This window comes from Stegostoma tigrinum, chromosome 1, assembly GCF_030684315.1.
Source record: "Stegostoma tigrinum isolate sSteTig4 chromosome 1, sSteTig4.hap1, whole genome shotgun sequence".
Lineage (NCBI taxonomy): Eukaryota > Metazoa > Chordata > Chondrichthyes > Orectolobiformes > Stegostomatidae > Stegostoma > Stegostoma tigrinum.
The window spans coordinates 77460334-77478195 of record NC_081354.1 but is presented as its reverse complement, the minus strand read 5'-3'; the positions used below and the strand labels follow the sequence as shown (position 1 = coordinate 77478195).

At 38.8% G+C, this 17862-nt stretch overlaps 1 protein-coding gene across 2 annotated transcripts in view; it reads left to right on the top strand.

Moving 5' to 3' along the window:
* Nucleotides 1-17862, top strand: part of cops4 (COP9 constitutive photomorphogenic homolog subunit 4 (Arabidopsis)) — a 64162-nt gene that overhangs the window by 15959 nt on the left and 30341 nt on the right. For both annotated transcript variants that reach the window (XM_048529468.1, XM_048529478.1), the window contains exons 2-5: nt 1458-1537; nt 9781-9932; nt 10927-11030; nt 13291-13444. In XM_048529468.1, the coding sequence (XP_048385425.1) occupies nt 1458-1537; nt 9781-9932; nt 10927-11030; nt 13291-13444 (490 nt within the window). The remainder of the gene's footprint in view (nt 1-1457; nt 1538-9780; nt 9933-10926; nt 11031-13290; nt 13445-17862) is intronic.

The following is a 17862-nucleotide window of genomic DNA, read 5'->3' as shown; positions in this document are numbered from 1 at the left end:
CCTATTGTACCCACTTATTACCTCCCCTTTTTGAAGAGGGCAATCCCATTAGCTGTTTCCCAATCATCCAGTACTTCGCCAGAGTCCAAGGATTTTTGAAAAAATTACAGTCAATGTATTACAGCCACTATCTCTGTAGCTACCTCTTTTAGGACCCTTGGGATGCAATGTGAATGTAAAAAATTTCTTGCCACTATCTGAAGAAGAGTAGGGGAGTCGCAGCCTGTTTAACCAATATTACTAAAATGAATTATTTAATTATTCATCTTGTTGTTCATGATGATGAAGCACCGTGTACTTTGCGTACCCAGAAATCCTACAGTTTGTAACCATACGGGCAGGTCTTATGAGCTCAGGAATTACAGGTTGGTATACATATTGATTGTGAGGATCATGAAAATGTTATCCCGTGGAGATTGTTTGCCCAGGTTCACAGGTAGTTTGCTGACCAACAGAGTCAGATGATTGAAGGAGGCCATGAAAGTCGGATGTGCAGACAGCTGTCCAGAAAAATATAAAAAGTGGCTAAATATCCAAGATGATCAACAAGTGAGAGCCATTTACAAGAGTGGAAAATTCAGTTCCAATCTTGATTTGGTGTCATATTTGACTCCAAATTTTAACTTTTGTTTCATTCTCTGTAGGCACTGTTGGAGTTGCTGCATATTTTTAGTAATTTCTAGTTTTACTTCAGGATTCCACCATTCACAGTGTTTTGCTTTTAGTTCAGCATTGTTGTAGTGGTCAGAAATACAAGCTATGTTCTTGTCCCTCCCACACTACTTCCATTGTGACCCCACTAAGACTTGAAAACTGTCATGACCTGTCTAAGAGATGAGAGGGAGGGTTAGGAGGGCCTAAGAAAGTAGAGGATGGGCCGGAACTGAAGACCAGTCTGGTTGAGGGAGGGATTACATCCATTGCTCTCTCTGATCTGGTGACCCCAAAATTTCAGCTCAAGATTCCACTTGGGTCACAGCCAGCACTTTTGGAAACCTATGAAAGGATATAATTTCATGTGTATGATTATATTTTCTGAATATAGCACAAATTTAGCCTTCCATTATTTCTGCAGGATTAATTCTTCTGGTTAAATACGTTTGGATTCACATCAGGCCTGCAGTATAATTTGTATAGATTATAATCAATTTATTCATCCTGTGCTGAAGTGCTTGTTCCAGCCATCTTCACCAGTGTTTGTGAGATATAATTCCCTGCTGCATTATTACTGTTCCTCGGGCTGAGTTTGGCCACATTCGTTCATATGGCTTCGAACTTAAGTTAATAATGTTAATTCTTCTCTAATGTGGACTATTGTTTATGAGAGTTAACAAAAACAGCAAGGTATTCTATCTATAAAATCATGCCACTTCTTTAAAAATCGTGAAGTAAATCTTGTGGACTGACTGTTGTTTGCAAGTGATTGTTTCCTCACAGCTTTTTGTCCCCTATAAAAGGTATCGCCAAATCCTGGAAAAAGCCTTGCAGTTAACAGGGGCTGAGCAGCTGGAGGCTTTGAAGGCCTTTGTGGAGGCTAGTGAGTATTGTACTTTAAAATATATGGTTATATTCAGCAAAGACTGCATTATGTATTAAGTGCGATATTTTTTCAATACTTTGACCAAAAATAATGCCTCACCCCATGCTCCCATTTAGAGGTCACTCTCATCCTCTGTCCATTGTGCCTACCCTCCTCAAGTTCAAGCTAACGATCTTCTCATCTACACATTTTCTCCCTTGTTTCCCATTTTATTATGTCCTGCTCTCCAGTTATGTGCTGACATTTCAACAGCCCTCTGTCATCACTCTCATCATTTCTGGAGTGGTGCTGTTTGAGTGTGGCTCATACCATGTACTATTGAACAAAGTAATCAAGTATCAGTTTATGCTGTTGTCAGGAATTTTCTCAATAGCATGGGATAGCAAATATGGAAAGGAAAATGGACTATGAATGAAGGATTGGGTGGAAGAGATAGAGGGGAACACAGTAATGGTTGGAAGCGGCTTTGGGGCATTGGTGCGTTACAGGAAGAAGTAATGTGTGCCAAGTTTGCTAGAAGTCTTGTTTCTCTTCATTGTGAGGGGAGCAAACTATGGGTATCAGAGCTCTGTTTTTGCTTGAGCATAATGGAGGGTGATGGGTTATCAGGTTTGCTTTCAGCAGGGGCCTAGTGTTTACCTGGGAGTTAGAATTTCCTGGTGCTGATTTAACTTCATTTCATTAGTGGAAGAGAGGCTTTCCACTCTTGCTTTCTGTTTCTGATCTCCAGTATTATTTCTCAAGTCAGCCATATTGTGTTGAGCGATGATCCTTCCAGGTTTACTCCTGAGGTCCCCAGCACCAAAGATGTCATATTCCAGTCAATTTGATTCACTCCATGTGATTACAAAAATAGCTGAGAACACTGGATGTAGAATTAGTTATGGACCGCAACAACCCCTCAGTTGTCACACTGAATACTTGTGCTCCTGAACCAGCAGCGGCCTGAGGATGTTGTTCAAGCACAGTTACAGTTATGTTATTGAAAATCACTTGGATATGTCTTGACTACAAAAGGCAAGACAAATCCAATCTGCCAGTTACATCCGTCAGTCTACTGTCAATCAACAACAAAATGATGGAGGATATTGTTGATAGTGCCATCATGTGCCACTTACTCAGCAATAACACGCCTCATTTAGGTTCTGCAAGAACTACAAGCTTCCATTCCTGAAAGCATCCTTATCAATGCCTGGAAAAATTATTGAAATTCCAGTAGTCAATAGAGAGTGATTGCCCTTTACATCAAGATAGTGTTTGACTAAATATTCATCAATGAATCTTAATAAAATTGAGGGTAGTGGAACTCAGGTGGAAAATTCTTCACTACTTGATATCATATCTGACATAAAGAAAGACAATTGTGTTCTCAAAGTCTAGTTATTTCTAGTCCAGGATATTTCAGTAGGAGTTCCTCAGGGTGGTGACTGAATCATCTTCAACTGCTTCGTCAGTCATCTCCATCAGAAAATCAGAAGTGGGGATGTTCAGTAATTATTGCACGGTGTTTCATTCTATTTGTGGTTACACAGATAAGGAGGTAATCCAAGCTTGCATAAGGTGACACCAGGACAAATTTAGGCATGGGACTTTTAAAAGGGAAATAAAATAAGTACCAGGCAACGACAGTCTCCAAGGAGACAATCTCCACCTCCCATGACATTCCACAGCATTAACATTGTTGAAGCCCAAGCTGTGCTATGCCATGCCATGCCCACCATATACAAGGTGCAAGTCTGAGCCAGTGTTCTTTGTAATTTTCTTAAGGGCTGCACGGGTCTCCAAAGTCTGTACGTGGCAGTGACTTCCAGAACAGAAAGAGAAGACCCACACTGGGTGAATATCCTGGAATTCTGTCTCTAACTGCATTGTGGGTCTACCTACAGCAAAAAAAAATGTATTGAGGCTCATAGATTTGTCACATGCTATCTTGTTGTCAAGGGCGATCACACTCTGTTGACCTCTGGAATTCAAATAATTTTCCTGGTCCCAGAATGCGGCCATCTTCTGTCCTGTGAATATACTCAAGCCACCAAAGCAACTTTTTGATTAGCACTAGCATGCTCACCATGCTTATTCGAGAAAGCACTGCTTCATTGGTAACTTTGACTTTCCATGGGATGCACGCACCATCCTAACTTGGAAATATAACACTCTTCCTTTGCCGTCACTAGCTAACAATCCAGGGATGCTCCCTAATGCACTGTGCATGTTCTTAGACTACAATGTGCTGTAACAGTTCAAGCCTCATCAATGGTGAGTGGGAATGGGCTGTTAATGTTAGCCTTGCCAATATCATGAATGAGTTCAAAATACATTCCTCATCTTTTGAAAGACTTTTCTTTCATGATTTTATTTGTCATAAAGCACATCTGATTTGACTCTGACAAACATATATTGTACCTTGTTGATCTTTTCAACCTGTCTAAAGTCTTTCACACAGATGACCATGTCATTCTTCTTCAATGTGTCTCTAATGTCATCCAACTAGATCGTACTGCTCTGGCACAATTTTATATTTACATAGTAAGAGACAACATAACACTCGTAATGCCTTCTTGTTACCTCAGGTGTCTCCAAGGATTTAGCACGTCTACGGACTGTCTCTTGGTGACATCATCTGAAAGCACTGTTAAGTTCCACAAGTCTCATTGACAGCATGCACCTCCAGATCAACACCACCTCTCAGTTCTTCCACTGTTACTAAATTGTTAGACCCCCTGTCTGACATCCAGTACTGGATGAGCAGAAATGTCTTTCAATGAGATATTGAGAAAACTGAAGCTATTATTTTGAGTCCTTCATCAGGGCAATAGTCTGTTTGCAATCTTATTGTCATATAATATCATATTTGATCACAAGATGAGCTTCTTTACCATCACTAAGACTAGCTGTTTCCACTGTAACACTGCATTACTTAATTTGCATCTCAACTCATCTGCTACTGGAATATTTATGCTCTTAGTACCTCTACGCATGAGAATTTCAGCATTCTTCTGGTCTCGCACACAAACTTGAGATCATCTAAAACTCTGCTGCCTATGTCTTAACTTCGAATAAGCGCTTGTACTTGATGATCTCCATTGCATGCCAATAAAGCAGTATCTTGATTTTGGAAAAACTTGCAGTGGCAAGGGAGAAGCAGCAACATCAGTTCTGTAATGTCTAGTTTCTGCTCCAGTCAACTGGGGCAATGCCATTGGAATTCTGCTTCCACTTGCAATGTGGTGCTAGTTTATGATGACGACATCAGTGTCACCGAACAAAAAAAAATGAAGAACTGTGGATGCTGGAAATCAGAAGCAACTTCAGAAATTGTTGGAAAAACTCAGCAGGTCTAGCAGGATCTGTGGAGAGAAAGCAGAATCAATGTTTAGTCACCCTTCAGAACATGAAGGAACTGAACGAAAGGTTTTGAAGATGGCTCACTGACCTGAAACTTTAACTCTGCTTTCTGAGTTTTTCCAATTTCTGGTTTTCTTTCAGTGTCACCAACTTGTATTTGGTCAGTGATGTTTTGATATACATTCAGTGATTAACAAAGAAATCATGATTACAAAAGTTACAGGAAAATCATTAAACTCAACCACCAATGGTTTTCCAAGTATCCTCTGTGGAATAATTTTATTAGTAAATGGCAGAATTTTAATTGAAGCTTAATTTCTCCATTTACGTAGTATTTTTCAAGACTTTTGATCAAAGTTAAAAGTATACATCGTCAACTTATTTTAAAATTGACCTTATAAAAGCACTTAGTGTCAACATGACTTCATACAAATGTGGAAACGAGAAAATGGCACTCTATACCATTTTTCAATGTGTACATTCTGGGGGATTTTTTTTTACCTTTAGTTCTTGATTTAGTGTCAGTGGATCAGAAATAGTGGGTAACCTGTGCCCAGATCCCTGATGTTGTCCCTTGGCACACTAAACTTTGCTAACAGCTTAAAGATGAAAATTAGCTCTCCCCTTCCCATGCTTGGGATGTAAGGAAAAGCCAGGGAGCTGTAGACCGGTGAGCCTGACCGGTGGGCAGAACAAAGTGTGGAGCTGGATGAACACAGCAGGCCAAGCAGCATCTTAGGAGCTCAAAAGCTGACGTTTCAGGCCTAGGGCAAGTTGTTGGAGGGAATCCTGAAGGACAGGATTTACATGTATTCGGTAAGGTAAGGACCGATTAGGGACAGTGAAATAGATTGGTGTGTGGGGAAATTGTGTGTCACTATCTTGATTAAGGTTCTTGTAGAAATAACGAAGAGGATTGATGAGGCAAGAGCGGTGGTCGTGATCTATTTGGACTTCCACAGGAAACGGTGGAGTCTGGTACAATTTACAACATTTTTAAAGGCATCTGGATGGGTATACGAATAAGACGGGTATATGGGCCAAATGCTGGCAAATGGGGCCAGATTTATTTGGAATATCTGGTTGGACTGAAGAGTCTGTTTCTGTTCTGTATATGTCTATGACTGTATGTCTAGAAGGAGCATTTTAATCTCTTGTAATGGGGTGATGTCAGCTCATTGGTCACAGGTCTTTGATTGGAACTGCTGGTGGTTGACACCATTGGGGAACCCATCACCCAGATGCTTGAAAAGGTTGCTTTGGCTCCTCAGTTTACATTTTAGTTAATTTATTTTCCCAGTGCTGTAAAATACACATCTTAAAAGAACTTCAGTTTGGATTCACAAGAACTACAATGTAATTTTATTTAATATCAGGTCAAGGTTTGAAAATAGTGATTTTAAAAAAGGGATTGAAGGACTTTTGAGAGTGCTTAAATTCTGTCAACAGATAGTTTGTGTGGAGACCCTTCAGCACGGGCATTCAGTAAATTAATACTTTAGTTTTGTTGGTCTGTGTGTTATTTTCAACAAAGCGCTTGCAATGAATTTGAAGATCTCAACAAAAGTCTTCTGGTGTAAATTTGTGTCAAAGTCGGGCAACCGGTATGAAAACCTGGAAGTACTTAAAAGCCTATTGAGTCTGTTGTTGGGTTTGCTTTAATGGACTGGCAAAATTTAAATGCCTGGTAGCAATCAGTTGGTGATAATGGGAGCTGCAGATGCTGGAGAATCCAAGATAACCAAGTGTGAAGCTGGATGAACACAGCAGGCCAAGCTGCATCTCAGGAGCACAAAAGCTGACCCATGGAGGATCTAGGCCCGAAACGTCAGCCTTTGTGCTCCTGAGATGCTGCTTGGCCTGCTGTGTTCATCCAGCTTCACACTTGGTTATCTAGCAATCAGTTGGTAGTCACTTAAGAATATGAAGAATTAAATGGCATTTGGCTTACGTCTAATTTTTGCTGTTATTTATTGATATCAGTATTTTACATTAGCTCAGAGATAACATTGCTTTTTTACAAAATTATGACGTGGTTTTTATTTCTCATCAAATTGCCCTGAATAATTATTAGGATATATTTTGCTAAGCAGAATTTCTGAGAACATTAAAAACCCTAGTTTAGAATGTGAACTCGAATACACTATCAATGCAAGTACACTTAATCATGTTTTAAATATTGAATTTGAAACTGTGTTGACAAATCATTGCATATTCAGATTAATAAACGCTGCTGTCATACTTGTTGAATTTTTGGATTTTCCTTCTGTCTCAAGATTATTTTGGTTTTCATGGAATTGTAGAATCATACAGCACAGAAACAGATGCTTCAGCCCAACCATTCCATGCCAAACATAATCCCAAACTAAACTAGGCCGACCTGCCTGTACCTGGCCCATGTCCCTCCAAGTCTTTGCTATTCATGTACTTATCCAAATGTCTTTTAAATGTTGTAATTGTACTCACATCCACCACTTCCTCTGGAAGTTCATTCCACACGCAGACCATCCTCCGTTTAAAAAAAAATTGTCCCTCACGTCTTTTCGAAATCTTTCTCGTCTCACTTTAAAAATGTGCCCCCAGTCTTGAAATCCTCCATCCTCGGGAAAAGGCAACTACCATTAACTCTATTTACGCTCCTCATTATTTCATAAACTTGTATAAGTTCACCCTTCAACCTTCTACGCTCAAGCAAAAAAAGTCCCAGCCTATGCAGCCTTTGTTATAACTGAGACCTTCCATACCTCTTCTGATCCTTCTCCAGTTTAATAACATCAGCAAGACCCCATCACCTTAACTGTGCCCACTTTGGTTTTGAGAAATGGCTGTTTTTTCAATAACATGCAAGGCAGTCTGTTTTATTTGTGTGGTTTGTCCTCTAATCGTCGCCTGGCCTGATGTAGAAAATGACAGTACAACTGTTTCCAAAGGACCACTCTTGAGCTTGTGCAGATTGTTGTCCAGTCTTCACATGGTCCAATTTTAATTGAAACACTTTATACAATCTACAAACAAATGCCTAATTTAACATTAATAAGAAACAATTGTACAATTAAGGTTGGAATGCTATTATTGAATTGAATTAACTTTATTGGCACCTGTTCAAATGAGTACAGTGAAAAGTTTATAAGTCGCCAGTTGTAGCGCCATCTTGGGTGTAAAGATACGTTAAGTACAACTTCAGTTACAGGATTAGTTACAATGTAACAATGTCACCAACACACAGCACCATCTTAAGTACAGAGCACCCAGGTGAATAGAGAAATGAAGACATATATTTGTGTAAAACAAAATTCTAAGCTGTTTTACTGTAGATAACTTGGATTTAAAAATAACTGTTTTGTAATCCAAAGGATCTTTACTCTTTTTTGTGAAGGTGCTAATTGGTTTACTTACATTCTACTGAAACAACTTGCATGGCAGACTGGTTAAGTAGCTAAAAGCCCATGGGATTCAGTGCAAGTTATCCCAAAATTAGTTTAGTGGCAGGAACAGAGGGAGACAGTTAAAGAATGTTTCTGTGACTGGAACCCTGTGTCTAATGGTGTACCACAGAGTTAGGTGCTGGGCCAGTGCTGTTAAATGTGTAAATTAATAATCTTGGCATGAATGCAAAAGGTATGGTTTGGAATTCGCAGGTAACATGAACATTAGTGATGTTGTAAAAAGCAAGGAGGAAAACTTTAGACTACGGGATGATGTAGATGAGTTGGTCAGACGGCCTGAACAGTGGTAATTGAAATTTTAATCTGAAAATACCTGAGGTAATGCATTTTGGGAAGCCTAAAAAGGGAACTATGTGCATGTGGAATGGTAGGACCCTAGGAAGGTCAGAGGATAAGAGGGGCCATAGTGTGCATATCCATAGATTTTTGAAAATAGCAGGACTGGTAGTTAAGGTGGTTAAGAAGGCATATGAGATACTTGTATTCAATGCCTTGACTAATAAATACAAGAAGAGGTTATGATGGAGCTATATTTAACCTTGGCCACAGTTGGAATCCTGCCATTCTGATCATCACAATAGGAAGTATGTGATTGCACTAGAGACAATCCAAAAGAGATGTACCAACATGTTTCCTAGGCTGGAGCAAGTCAGCTATGAAGATTGCCTAAATAGGCTGAGGGGGGAAGAATGAGATTGAGATGTACAAAGTTCTGAGGGGCATAGACAGGGTGGATGGGAGAGATGTTTTCCCATAGTGGGGTCACTAACCTATTAAAGTGAAGAGCAGAAAGTTTAGAGGGGATTTAAGGCCATTTCTGTTTACCCAGAAAGTTGTGGGTCTCTCGAACTTACTGCTTGTAAGGGTGATAGAGGCAGGAACCCTCATGACATTTAAGAACCACTTAGATGAGTACTTGAAATGATGTAGTATAGGTTGATGTTTGGTGACTGCTGCAGACACGATGGTTCGAATGACCTCTTTCTGTACAGTAGAAGATAAAATGCAATCTGTGCTTCACCAAAATGCCATGAGTTTTTTTTATTCTAGCCTTGTATTTTTTTCTCAGCAGCTGGTATCCATTGACATATTACAAATGAATTTTAAGTTCAAGTACCAAGCTAAACCTGAATAAATGCGAATGAAATATTTTTTGTTTATGCTTTGTGTTAAAAGCAAACAACAAACAATGGAACATAAAGTAACATTTTCGCATTGAATTCTTTATATGAGGAATCTGATTTTCATCAATTTATATTTGTAACATAGGATAGGAAATGTAAATGTCCCATTCCAGCAGTGCTCTGCTAATTGTGAATTATGTTTTCCAAGGAGACTAACCCTCCAACTATAATGAAATATGCTCACAAGTCACTGTAAATTGTTCATGTTACTTTGTCAAGGGAATGCTCTAAACTCTTTTTTATTCCCTTCTTTGTTTTAATATAGTGGTTAATGAAAATGTCAGCCTAGTGATTTCCCGGCAACTGCTGACTGACTTTTGCTCCCACCTACCAAATCTTCCAGATGCCACAGCTAAAGAAATCTATCACTTTACTTTGGAAAAGATCCAGCCTAGAGTCATTTCATTTGAAGAGCAGGTGAGAACATGATAGATAGTAAGCAACAATATTTACTTGCCTTAAAATAAAAGATGGTTTAATTTTTAATTGTGAAAATATTTATTTGACTTTGCTTTGAACTATGTAAAGCTAAGAAAAACCTGTAGATAGCAAATTATACTCATTCCATGCAGATATGATTAGTAAATGGGAATGTGAAACACTAATGATCAGAATGGACTTCCGATCGTTGCCATTTGAAAAGTATGAAAACAGGAGAATGAAGCATGAGAAGCCTCCGGTTTCTTTTTAACATGGCACTAAATTTAAAATAAATTATTAAAATTCTTTGGTTCACATACAAAAAATGCTCTTCAGGAAGATTTCGAGAATAAATGAAGCTATTACCCATTCTGACCTAGTTTAAGTCAGCTGGAAATAATATCATGGAATGCCTTTAGGGCCTCTTACTCATCAACCTTCATGTTAGGTTCCAAAATAGCACAAAACAACTTTATTTTCAGCCAGCCCACTTTAACGTTTTGTGGCGCACCTGTCTGTAATCTGCAGTCCATTGTTTACAAACACAACTGTAACTTCTTTGAGAATAAGTAAATGGACATTTCCAAAACCATACCTTGAATGAGCAACTGCAGTCGGTTTGTTATGTATTCTTCAGATTCTCTGCTCCACCTTGGAATGTGGGTTGATGTGGTAATGAAAGAAGAGAATTAAAAATCTGAAGAAAAATATTCTTATTTTTCTTGCAATGATATGGATTGATTTAAAAAAAAACAAAATCTTAACATAAATTCAAAAGCAACTCATTCAGAAGCTACCAATGATTTACATTTCTTTTCCTTATCGTTAGTTGTGTACCATGGTTGCAAAAACAGAAGTTGCTGAAAAAGCTGAACAGCTCTGGCAGCATCAATGAAGAAAAAAGTCAGAGTTAACGTTTTGGGCCTGATGATCCTTCCTCAGATATCACGGATATCTTCATATACCATGATTTGTTTGTTTAATTTTTCAGGTGGCTTCCATACGACAGCATCTTGCCACCATCTATGAGAAGGAAGAAGACTGGAGAAACGCTGCTCAAGTTTTGGTGGGAATTCCATTGGAAACTGGGCAAAAGTGCGTATTGGATAAATTTCCATGCTTAATTGTTGTGGGCAGTATTGTAACTATTTTAAAGAAGATGGTTGAATTTAAAATTAGTGTCCACAAATCATTGCACATTAAAGCATGTCATCATTTCACTTAAGTAAGAATAAATTTATACTTAAATGTAAACAATATTTGAGTGAACATCTTGGCATACAAAGCTACAGGGCACATGCTGGGAAATGAGATTATAGCAGACTGGTGCTTGATTACGGGTGCAGAAACGATGGCTGTAAGTGCCTCTTTCTGTACTGTAAGGATCTATGTCTCTGTTGTGAATAACATAGCTGATTTAGTTGACAAATATAATGAGTTCCTTTGGTGTTGTTGACACAGTTACATCAACAGAACACATTTAGGTAATTGAGTCCAGACAACCTGCGGAAAAGTTACTGCCTATCCAATACTATCCTAGCTTCTTATTTTACTGTCTGCTGCCCCACCATGGCCGTGTGCTTTTTTGCAAAAAGTCTGGGTGAGTGAATGGGTTGAGCCCGATTCCATTTTCTTGATGAACAGAGATTTGCATGAAATCGATTTAGAGTCATAGTCATGCAGCACAGAAACAGATCCTTCAGCCCAACAATTCCATGCTGACCAGGTTTCCTGAACTGTACTAGTCCCATTTGTGTGTATTTGGTCCATATCTGCCTCAACGTTTCCTATCCATGTACCTGCACAAATGCTTAAACTGTACCCACCTCTACCACTTTTTCTGGAGCTCATTCCATACACACACCACTGTATCTATGAAATTTTGCCTCTTAGGTTCCTTTTAAATCTTTCCCATTTCACTTAAACCTACACCCTCTTGTTTTAGACTCCCCTACCTTTGACAAAGAGACCTTTGCTATTCACACCCTCCTTGCCCCTTGTGATTTTGTAAACCCCCAAAAGGTCACATAACATCTCCTGAATTTTTTCCCCTTCCTCCTCACTGGGAATGATTTAGTGTCTCCTATGGCCTTTCCTAAACAAGTCTAAGATGGGAACTGAATGGTTTAGAGAAATAAACCTCCATTTTGATCGTGCCACAACACATTTTATTGTTTCAGTGCCTGAATTTAACATCTGTTTAAACTTGTTTGAAATTGTTTTACTGCTTCAACAAGTTTATCAAGTGGATATTATTAAGTTATTATTGCTAGACAGTTAATCAAGAGACCCAGGTAATGTTCTGGTCTATGGGTTCAAAAGGCGTCATGGTAGATGGTAGGATATGAACACAGTAATAATCTGAAATTAAGAATTTATGAAACCATTGCCGATTGTCAGGCTAAACGTTCACTGATAGCCCTTAAGGAAGGAAATTTGCCATCCTTAGCTGGTCTGGCCTGCCTGTGACTCCAGACCTACAGCAATGTGATCAACTCAAAGCTACTCTCTGGGCAATTAGGGATGGGCAGTAAAAGGTCCAGCCAAAGGCACCCACATCCCATGAGTGAATTGAAAAAGAAACCTCGTGACTCACATTCTACCATAATGATCAAACTAGAGAATTAGCCCTGGTTCAAGGAAGACTTTACTGGATGTTGCCAGAAGCAATTAACACAAACTCTCTGCCAGGCAAAGAAGCTTCACAGATATACAAAATGGGAATGCTCAGCTCTTCTGTGTAAAAGACAGGCTAAAGCGAACATCTTCAAGCAGAAGTACTGATTGGATGAAATATCTTGATTCACCCTAAGCTTTCTGCCACTACAGGTCAGCCTTCAGTCAGTTCTGGAGTACTGAAGTCTTGAGATTTTGGAACATCACCACTTACCAGTTCTTCTCCAAATTGCTGAGTATCCTCACTGGAACGCACAATTCTATTTCTTTACCATCACCTGTTCAAAATTCTACAGCATTCTGTCTGTTGGCAAAGTGTGAGAACTTCCATCAGATGGACTGCAACAATCCAAGAAGGTCACTCATCTCTGCACCTCAAGTGCAATGAGGAATGGATCATAAATGCTGGTGAAGCCAGCAAATCAAACATCCCAAGAATATATAAAAATAAAAGCATTGGAACTTACAAAGCAAATTTGTTGAGCATTCAGTAAATCAGAAAATGAATGATAATTACTTTGAGTTAAGTATCCAAAAGAAGTAATAACTTTCTTGCCTTTAATCCTAGATGAATGATTATAGTATTGGGTATACACCTTGGGTAATTTTCAATTATTTTGTTTTTTATGTTTAAAAAAGACTTGGCCGTTTAGTTTTAAATGCTGTATTCTTTTTGAAGGCAATATAATGTGGACTATAAACTCGACACCTATCTGAAAATTGCTCGTTTGTACCTGGAAGATGACGATCCTGTGCAGGCAGAAGCTTACATAAATCGGGCCTCTCTACTTCAAAATGAATCCACCAATGAACAACTGCAGATACATTACAAGGTAGATTTCCATTATGCACAATAGCTATTATTATATAGCTAAAGACAGGAATGTCAAAACTTTTAAAAATGGAAGAATGCAGTAATTCCATTTCTGTTGCCATCTCAGCTCATGTGTGCTTCAAGTTGAATTGCCTATCTGATTGGAGTTAGCTGATTGCAGGTAAGAGAACAGTGTGTCGATCTAATTTGGCCTAGAATCCTTGGTTCAGACAGGAGGAAATTCAGTGGGGTTTCCATTCCTCCTTTTGATTCATGGTTGGAGAATGTTTGAATGTTTGGTGCTATTGGGTGGGCACGAGTAAAGTTGGGCTCAATTCTGGTTTAAGACCACTGATTGAATCTGAATCCAGTATGCTTTGAGGATGTACAGAACAGCTCATTGTATCTTCAGCTTTAATGCTTGGTTACCAGTTCCAAATCCCTCCCCCAACTTTGGTCATGCTTTCTTCTTATTGATCCCCATTATCATTGATTTTAAAAGTGGATACACCAAAAACCATTACTCAAAACAAGTCACAGAGATAGCCGGAACTGCCGATGCTGGAGAATCTGAGATAACACAGTGTGAAGCTGGATGAACACAGCGGGCCAAGCAGCATCAGAGGAGCAGGAAAGCTTGACCTTTCGGGTCGGGATCCTTTTTCAGAAATAACTGTTTATTTTTAGCCTGTTGTAGAGTTGCTGTGGAGCTAATTTATCCTAAAATCTTGGAAAAGGTAGAAAGCTCCACAGGTAAAAATGAAAGTTAGGATGCCAGCGTGAAACTCATTGCAAAACAAGTTGCTGTCTAGATTTAAGGAAAACACGTGGAAGGTGCAGTACGATGCATAAGGACACAGTAATCAGCATTTAAGAATTAACTGAGCTTGATTGACAGATTCAAGTTTCAATTCTAATGCCTTCAATGTAAACAAAAGATCATCATGTTAGTATAACATCGTGTGGAGTTGGAGGATCACAGCAGGCTGGGCAGCATCAGAGGAGCAGGAAAGTTGACAGCTCAGGTTGGGACCCTTCAAATTAACTATGTTATCTCTGACTGCAGCAGTTGCAGTTCTTGCTATCTCTGATCAGATTTGGATGTTAGTTGGCAGCAAATTAAATTTTAGTTTAATATCGCAATCAATAAATTACCATCTGCAAGCCACAAAAGTAGAAATCATTATAGAAATTGGACTGAATAAATCAAACCAGAAGTGATTAGTTATAGCAATCTGTGTAAAGTTAGTTTAGAAGGGAGCAGTTCCAATGGGATGTGCTTTGCTTGGACCATACTGGGACCAGTGTCCTGGTGAATTCAATAACTAGGGCTCTAGAGAGGGCTTTAAACTAATTAGCGAGAGAGAAAGGATAGGTAGGATTACAAAACAAGAGGATATAGCAGCATTACAGGATAACTATTTGGATAACAAATAACTGTAGGACCGTGAATAAATCAGGAGATACTGAGGGCATGTATTTTTTTAAAAAAGGGGGTATGTTATTTAGGCAGTGTATGACTTTAATTGCCTGTAGATTACAGTTGCCAGATTGGCAGAGGTTGCCACGAGGAAGAATTCATTGTGTCTGCTTGGGACAATTTTCTAGTGCATATGTTGTGGATTCTATCAGGGAATCAGGCTCCTTTGTATTTGGTGATGTGTAGTGAGGCAAGTTTAATAAGTGATGTCAAGTACTGGATCCCTTAGGCAACAGTGACTCTAACATGGTATAATTTAGCATTTAGTTTTGTTGGGAGGAACCTGGGTGGGCAACAACTGTGCCCAGCTTAAGTAAGGATGATTACAAATGAATGAGGCCAGAGCTAGCTGCAGTGGACTGGGAGAGTGGTATAGCAACAAAGATAGTTGAAGAAAAGTGGTAGCTGTTTAAGAAAATAATTCATGGATCACAGCAAACATGTATAGCGGTGAGAAAGAACAATTCAAGGAAGGGGATAAGACAACCGTGGTTAACTTTGAAGTTGAGGTAAGCGTCAGATTGAAAGATAAAGCATGATACAAGCAAAAATTAGTGGAAAGCCAAAGGACTGGGGAAGTTTTAAAAAGCAGCAAAGGATGACCAACATAAAAAGAGACAAGATAAACTTTGAGGGTCAACTTGTAAGTAATATCAAGACAGATGCAAAAGCTTCTTTAAATATATTAACAAGAAGAAAGAAGCCAAAGTTAGTACAGGCCCCTTAGAGAATGAGGCTGTGGAAACAATGTAGAACTAGGAAATGGAAGAGGAAGCGAATAAATACTTTGCATCAATCTTCACAATAAAACATACTAATTGTATTCCAAAATTAGAAATAATCAAGGGACAAAAGGAGGAGGGAAAATAAATTTGGTGAAAATAACTAGAGAAACAATGCTCGGGTAACAAATAGGGCTAAAAACCAATAGGACCCCTGGACCTGACAGGATGTATCCTGGGATATTAAACTTGTAACTTTAAAGAAAGTTAATAGACTCATAGTAATCTTCTAGGTATCCTTAAATTCTGGAAACTTCCTGGAGGATTGGACAACTGTCAATGTACCTTTATTTTAGAAATAGAGATAAAAACAGGTAACTTAAGCCTGTTATCTTAATGGCAATTATTGGGAAAAATATTAGAGTCAATTATAAAAGATGCAACAGTGGAACCTTTGGCAATAATAATATGCTCAAAAAGAGTCAACATGGCTTCATGAAATAGAAATCAGGCTTGACAAAATCATAACAGTTCTCAGAAAAATTAACAAGCAGGATAAATAAAGAGGAAGAAGTGGGTATATTTGAGCTTTCAGAAGATATTTGATAAGGCACCACATGTTTGGATACTTAATGAGATAAGAGCCCCTGGTTTTGGAGTTGTATATTAGCATGGAGGAAGGATTGGCTAACCAGTAGAAGACTTAGAAATGGAATGGGGGAACAGTTTCAGATTGGCAGCCTGTACCCCTAGAGTACCACAGCAATCAGTGCTGGGCCATAATTATTTACAATATAACTTAATGATTTGGATGAGGAAAGTGAATGTACAATAGCCAGATCTGCAGGTGACACAAAAATAGGTAGAAAGGCAAGCTGTGAGGATGACACATGAGGGGCATAGATAAGTTAGGCCAGTGGGCAAAAATTTGGCAGATGGATTATTTATTTATTCATGTGATGAGGGCATTGCTGGCCGGGCAGTATTTCTTGCCCTTCTGTAATTGCCCAGGGGGCAGTTGAGAGTCAACCATATTGATGTGGATCTGGAGTCTCATATAGGTCAGACCAGGTAAGGCTGACAGTTTCCTTCCCTAAAGGACGTCAGTGAACCAGATGAGTTTTTGTGACAGTTGACAATGGATTTGTGGTCATCATTAGACTGTTTAATTCCAGATATTTATTGAATTCAAATTGTGCAATCTGCTATAGTGGGATTTGAAACTGGCTTCCTGGGACATTATCTGGGTCTCTGAATTAACAGTCCAATGATAATACCACTAGGTCATCACCACCTCTGTAACAACTAGTAGGTAAGATTATGCACTTTGGGAAGATTGGAGGAGCTGACTTATTTAAATAGAGAAGGACTGCATAAAATGACGGTAGAGAAGAATTTGGAAGCCTTTGTGCATAAAACTCGAAAAGCTAGTATACAAGGAAAAGCAAGTGAAATATTGACCTTTATTTCAAATGAAATGAGTGTAAAATGGGGAAATATTGCTAATACTTTACAAGGCACTAGCAAACCAAAGCTGAATGATTGCAAACTGTTTCGGGCTCTTTATCTAAGGAAAAATCTACTGGCATTGGAGGCAGTCCTGAGAACGTTCACTAGACTGATCCCAGCTAAGGATGGGATGTGTTATGAGGAGAGGTTGAGTAGTTTGGGCCTGTACTCATGGGAATTTAGAAGAATGAGAGATGACCTTGTATAAACGACAGATTCTTAAAGGGACTTGACAGGTTAAATGTGGAAATGTAGTCTATCCTTGCAGGATAGTCGAGTACCAGAAGTATCAGAATAAGTGGTCGCAGATTGAAGACAGATGAACAGGAACTTCTTCTTAAAGGGTTTATGGATTTTTTTTAAACCTTAGAGGGCTATAGAGGCTGCATTATTAGGTGGAGACGGACAGATTTGTCATCTGAAAGCAAATCAAGGATTGTGTCAGGAAACTGGAGTTGAAGATGATCAGATCAGCTATGATCTCATTGAATGGCAGAGCAGACTTGACAGGCTGAATGACGTGGTTCTGATCTGATGTCTTATGGTCCTATGGTTAAACAAATATGATTTAATTGTAGAAAATATCAAAACATTTCTTCCTGAATCCCTTCAAAAAACCTTTTAAGTTCCTTTTAAGCTGGTATTCAGTATTTCATAAGCAGCTTCTGGTTGGGGATCAGAGGGATGGAGGAAGAAAGAGTAAATGGAATAGGATTTTTTAAAAAA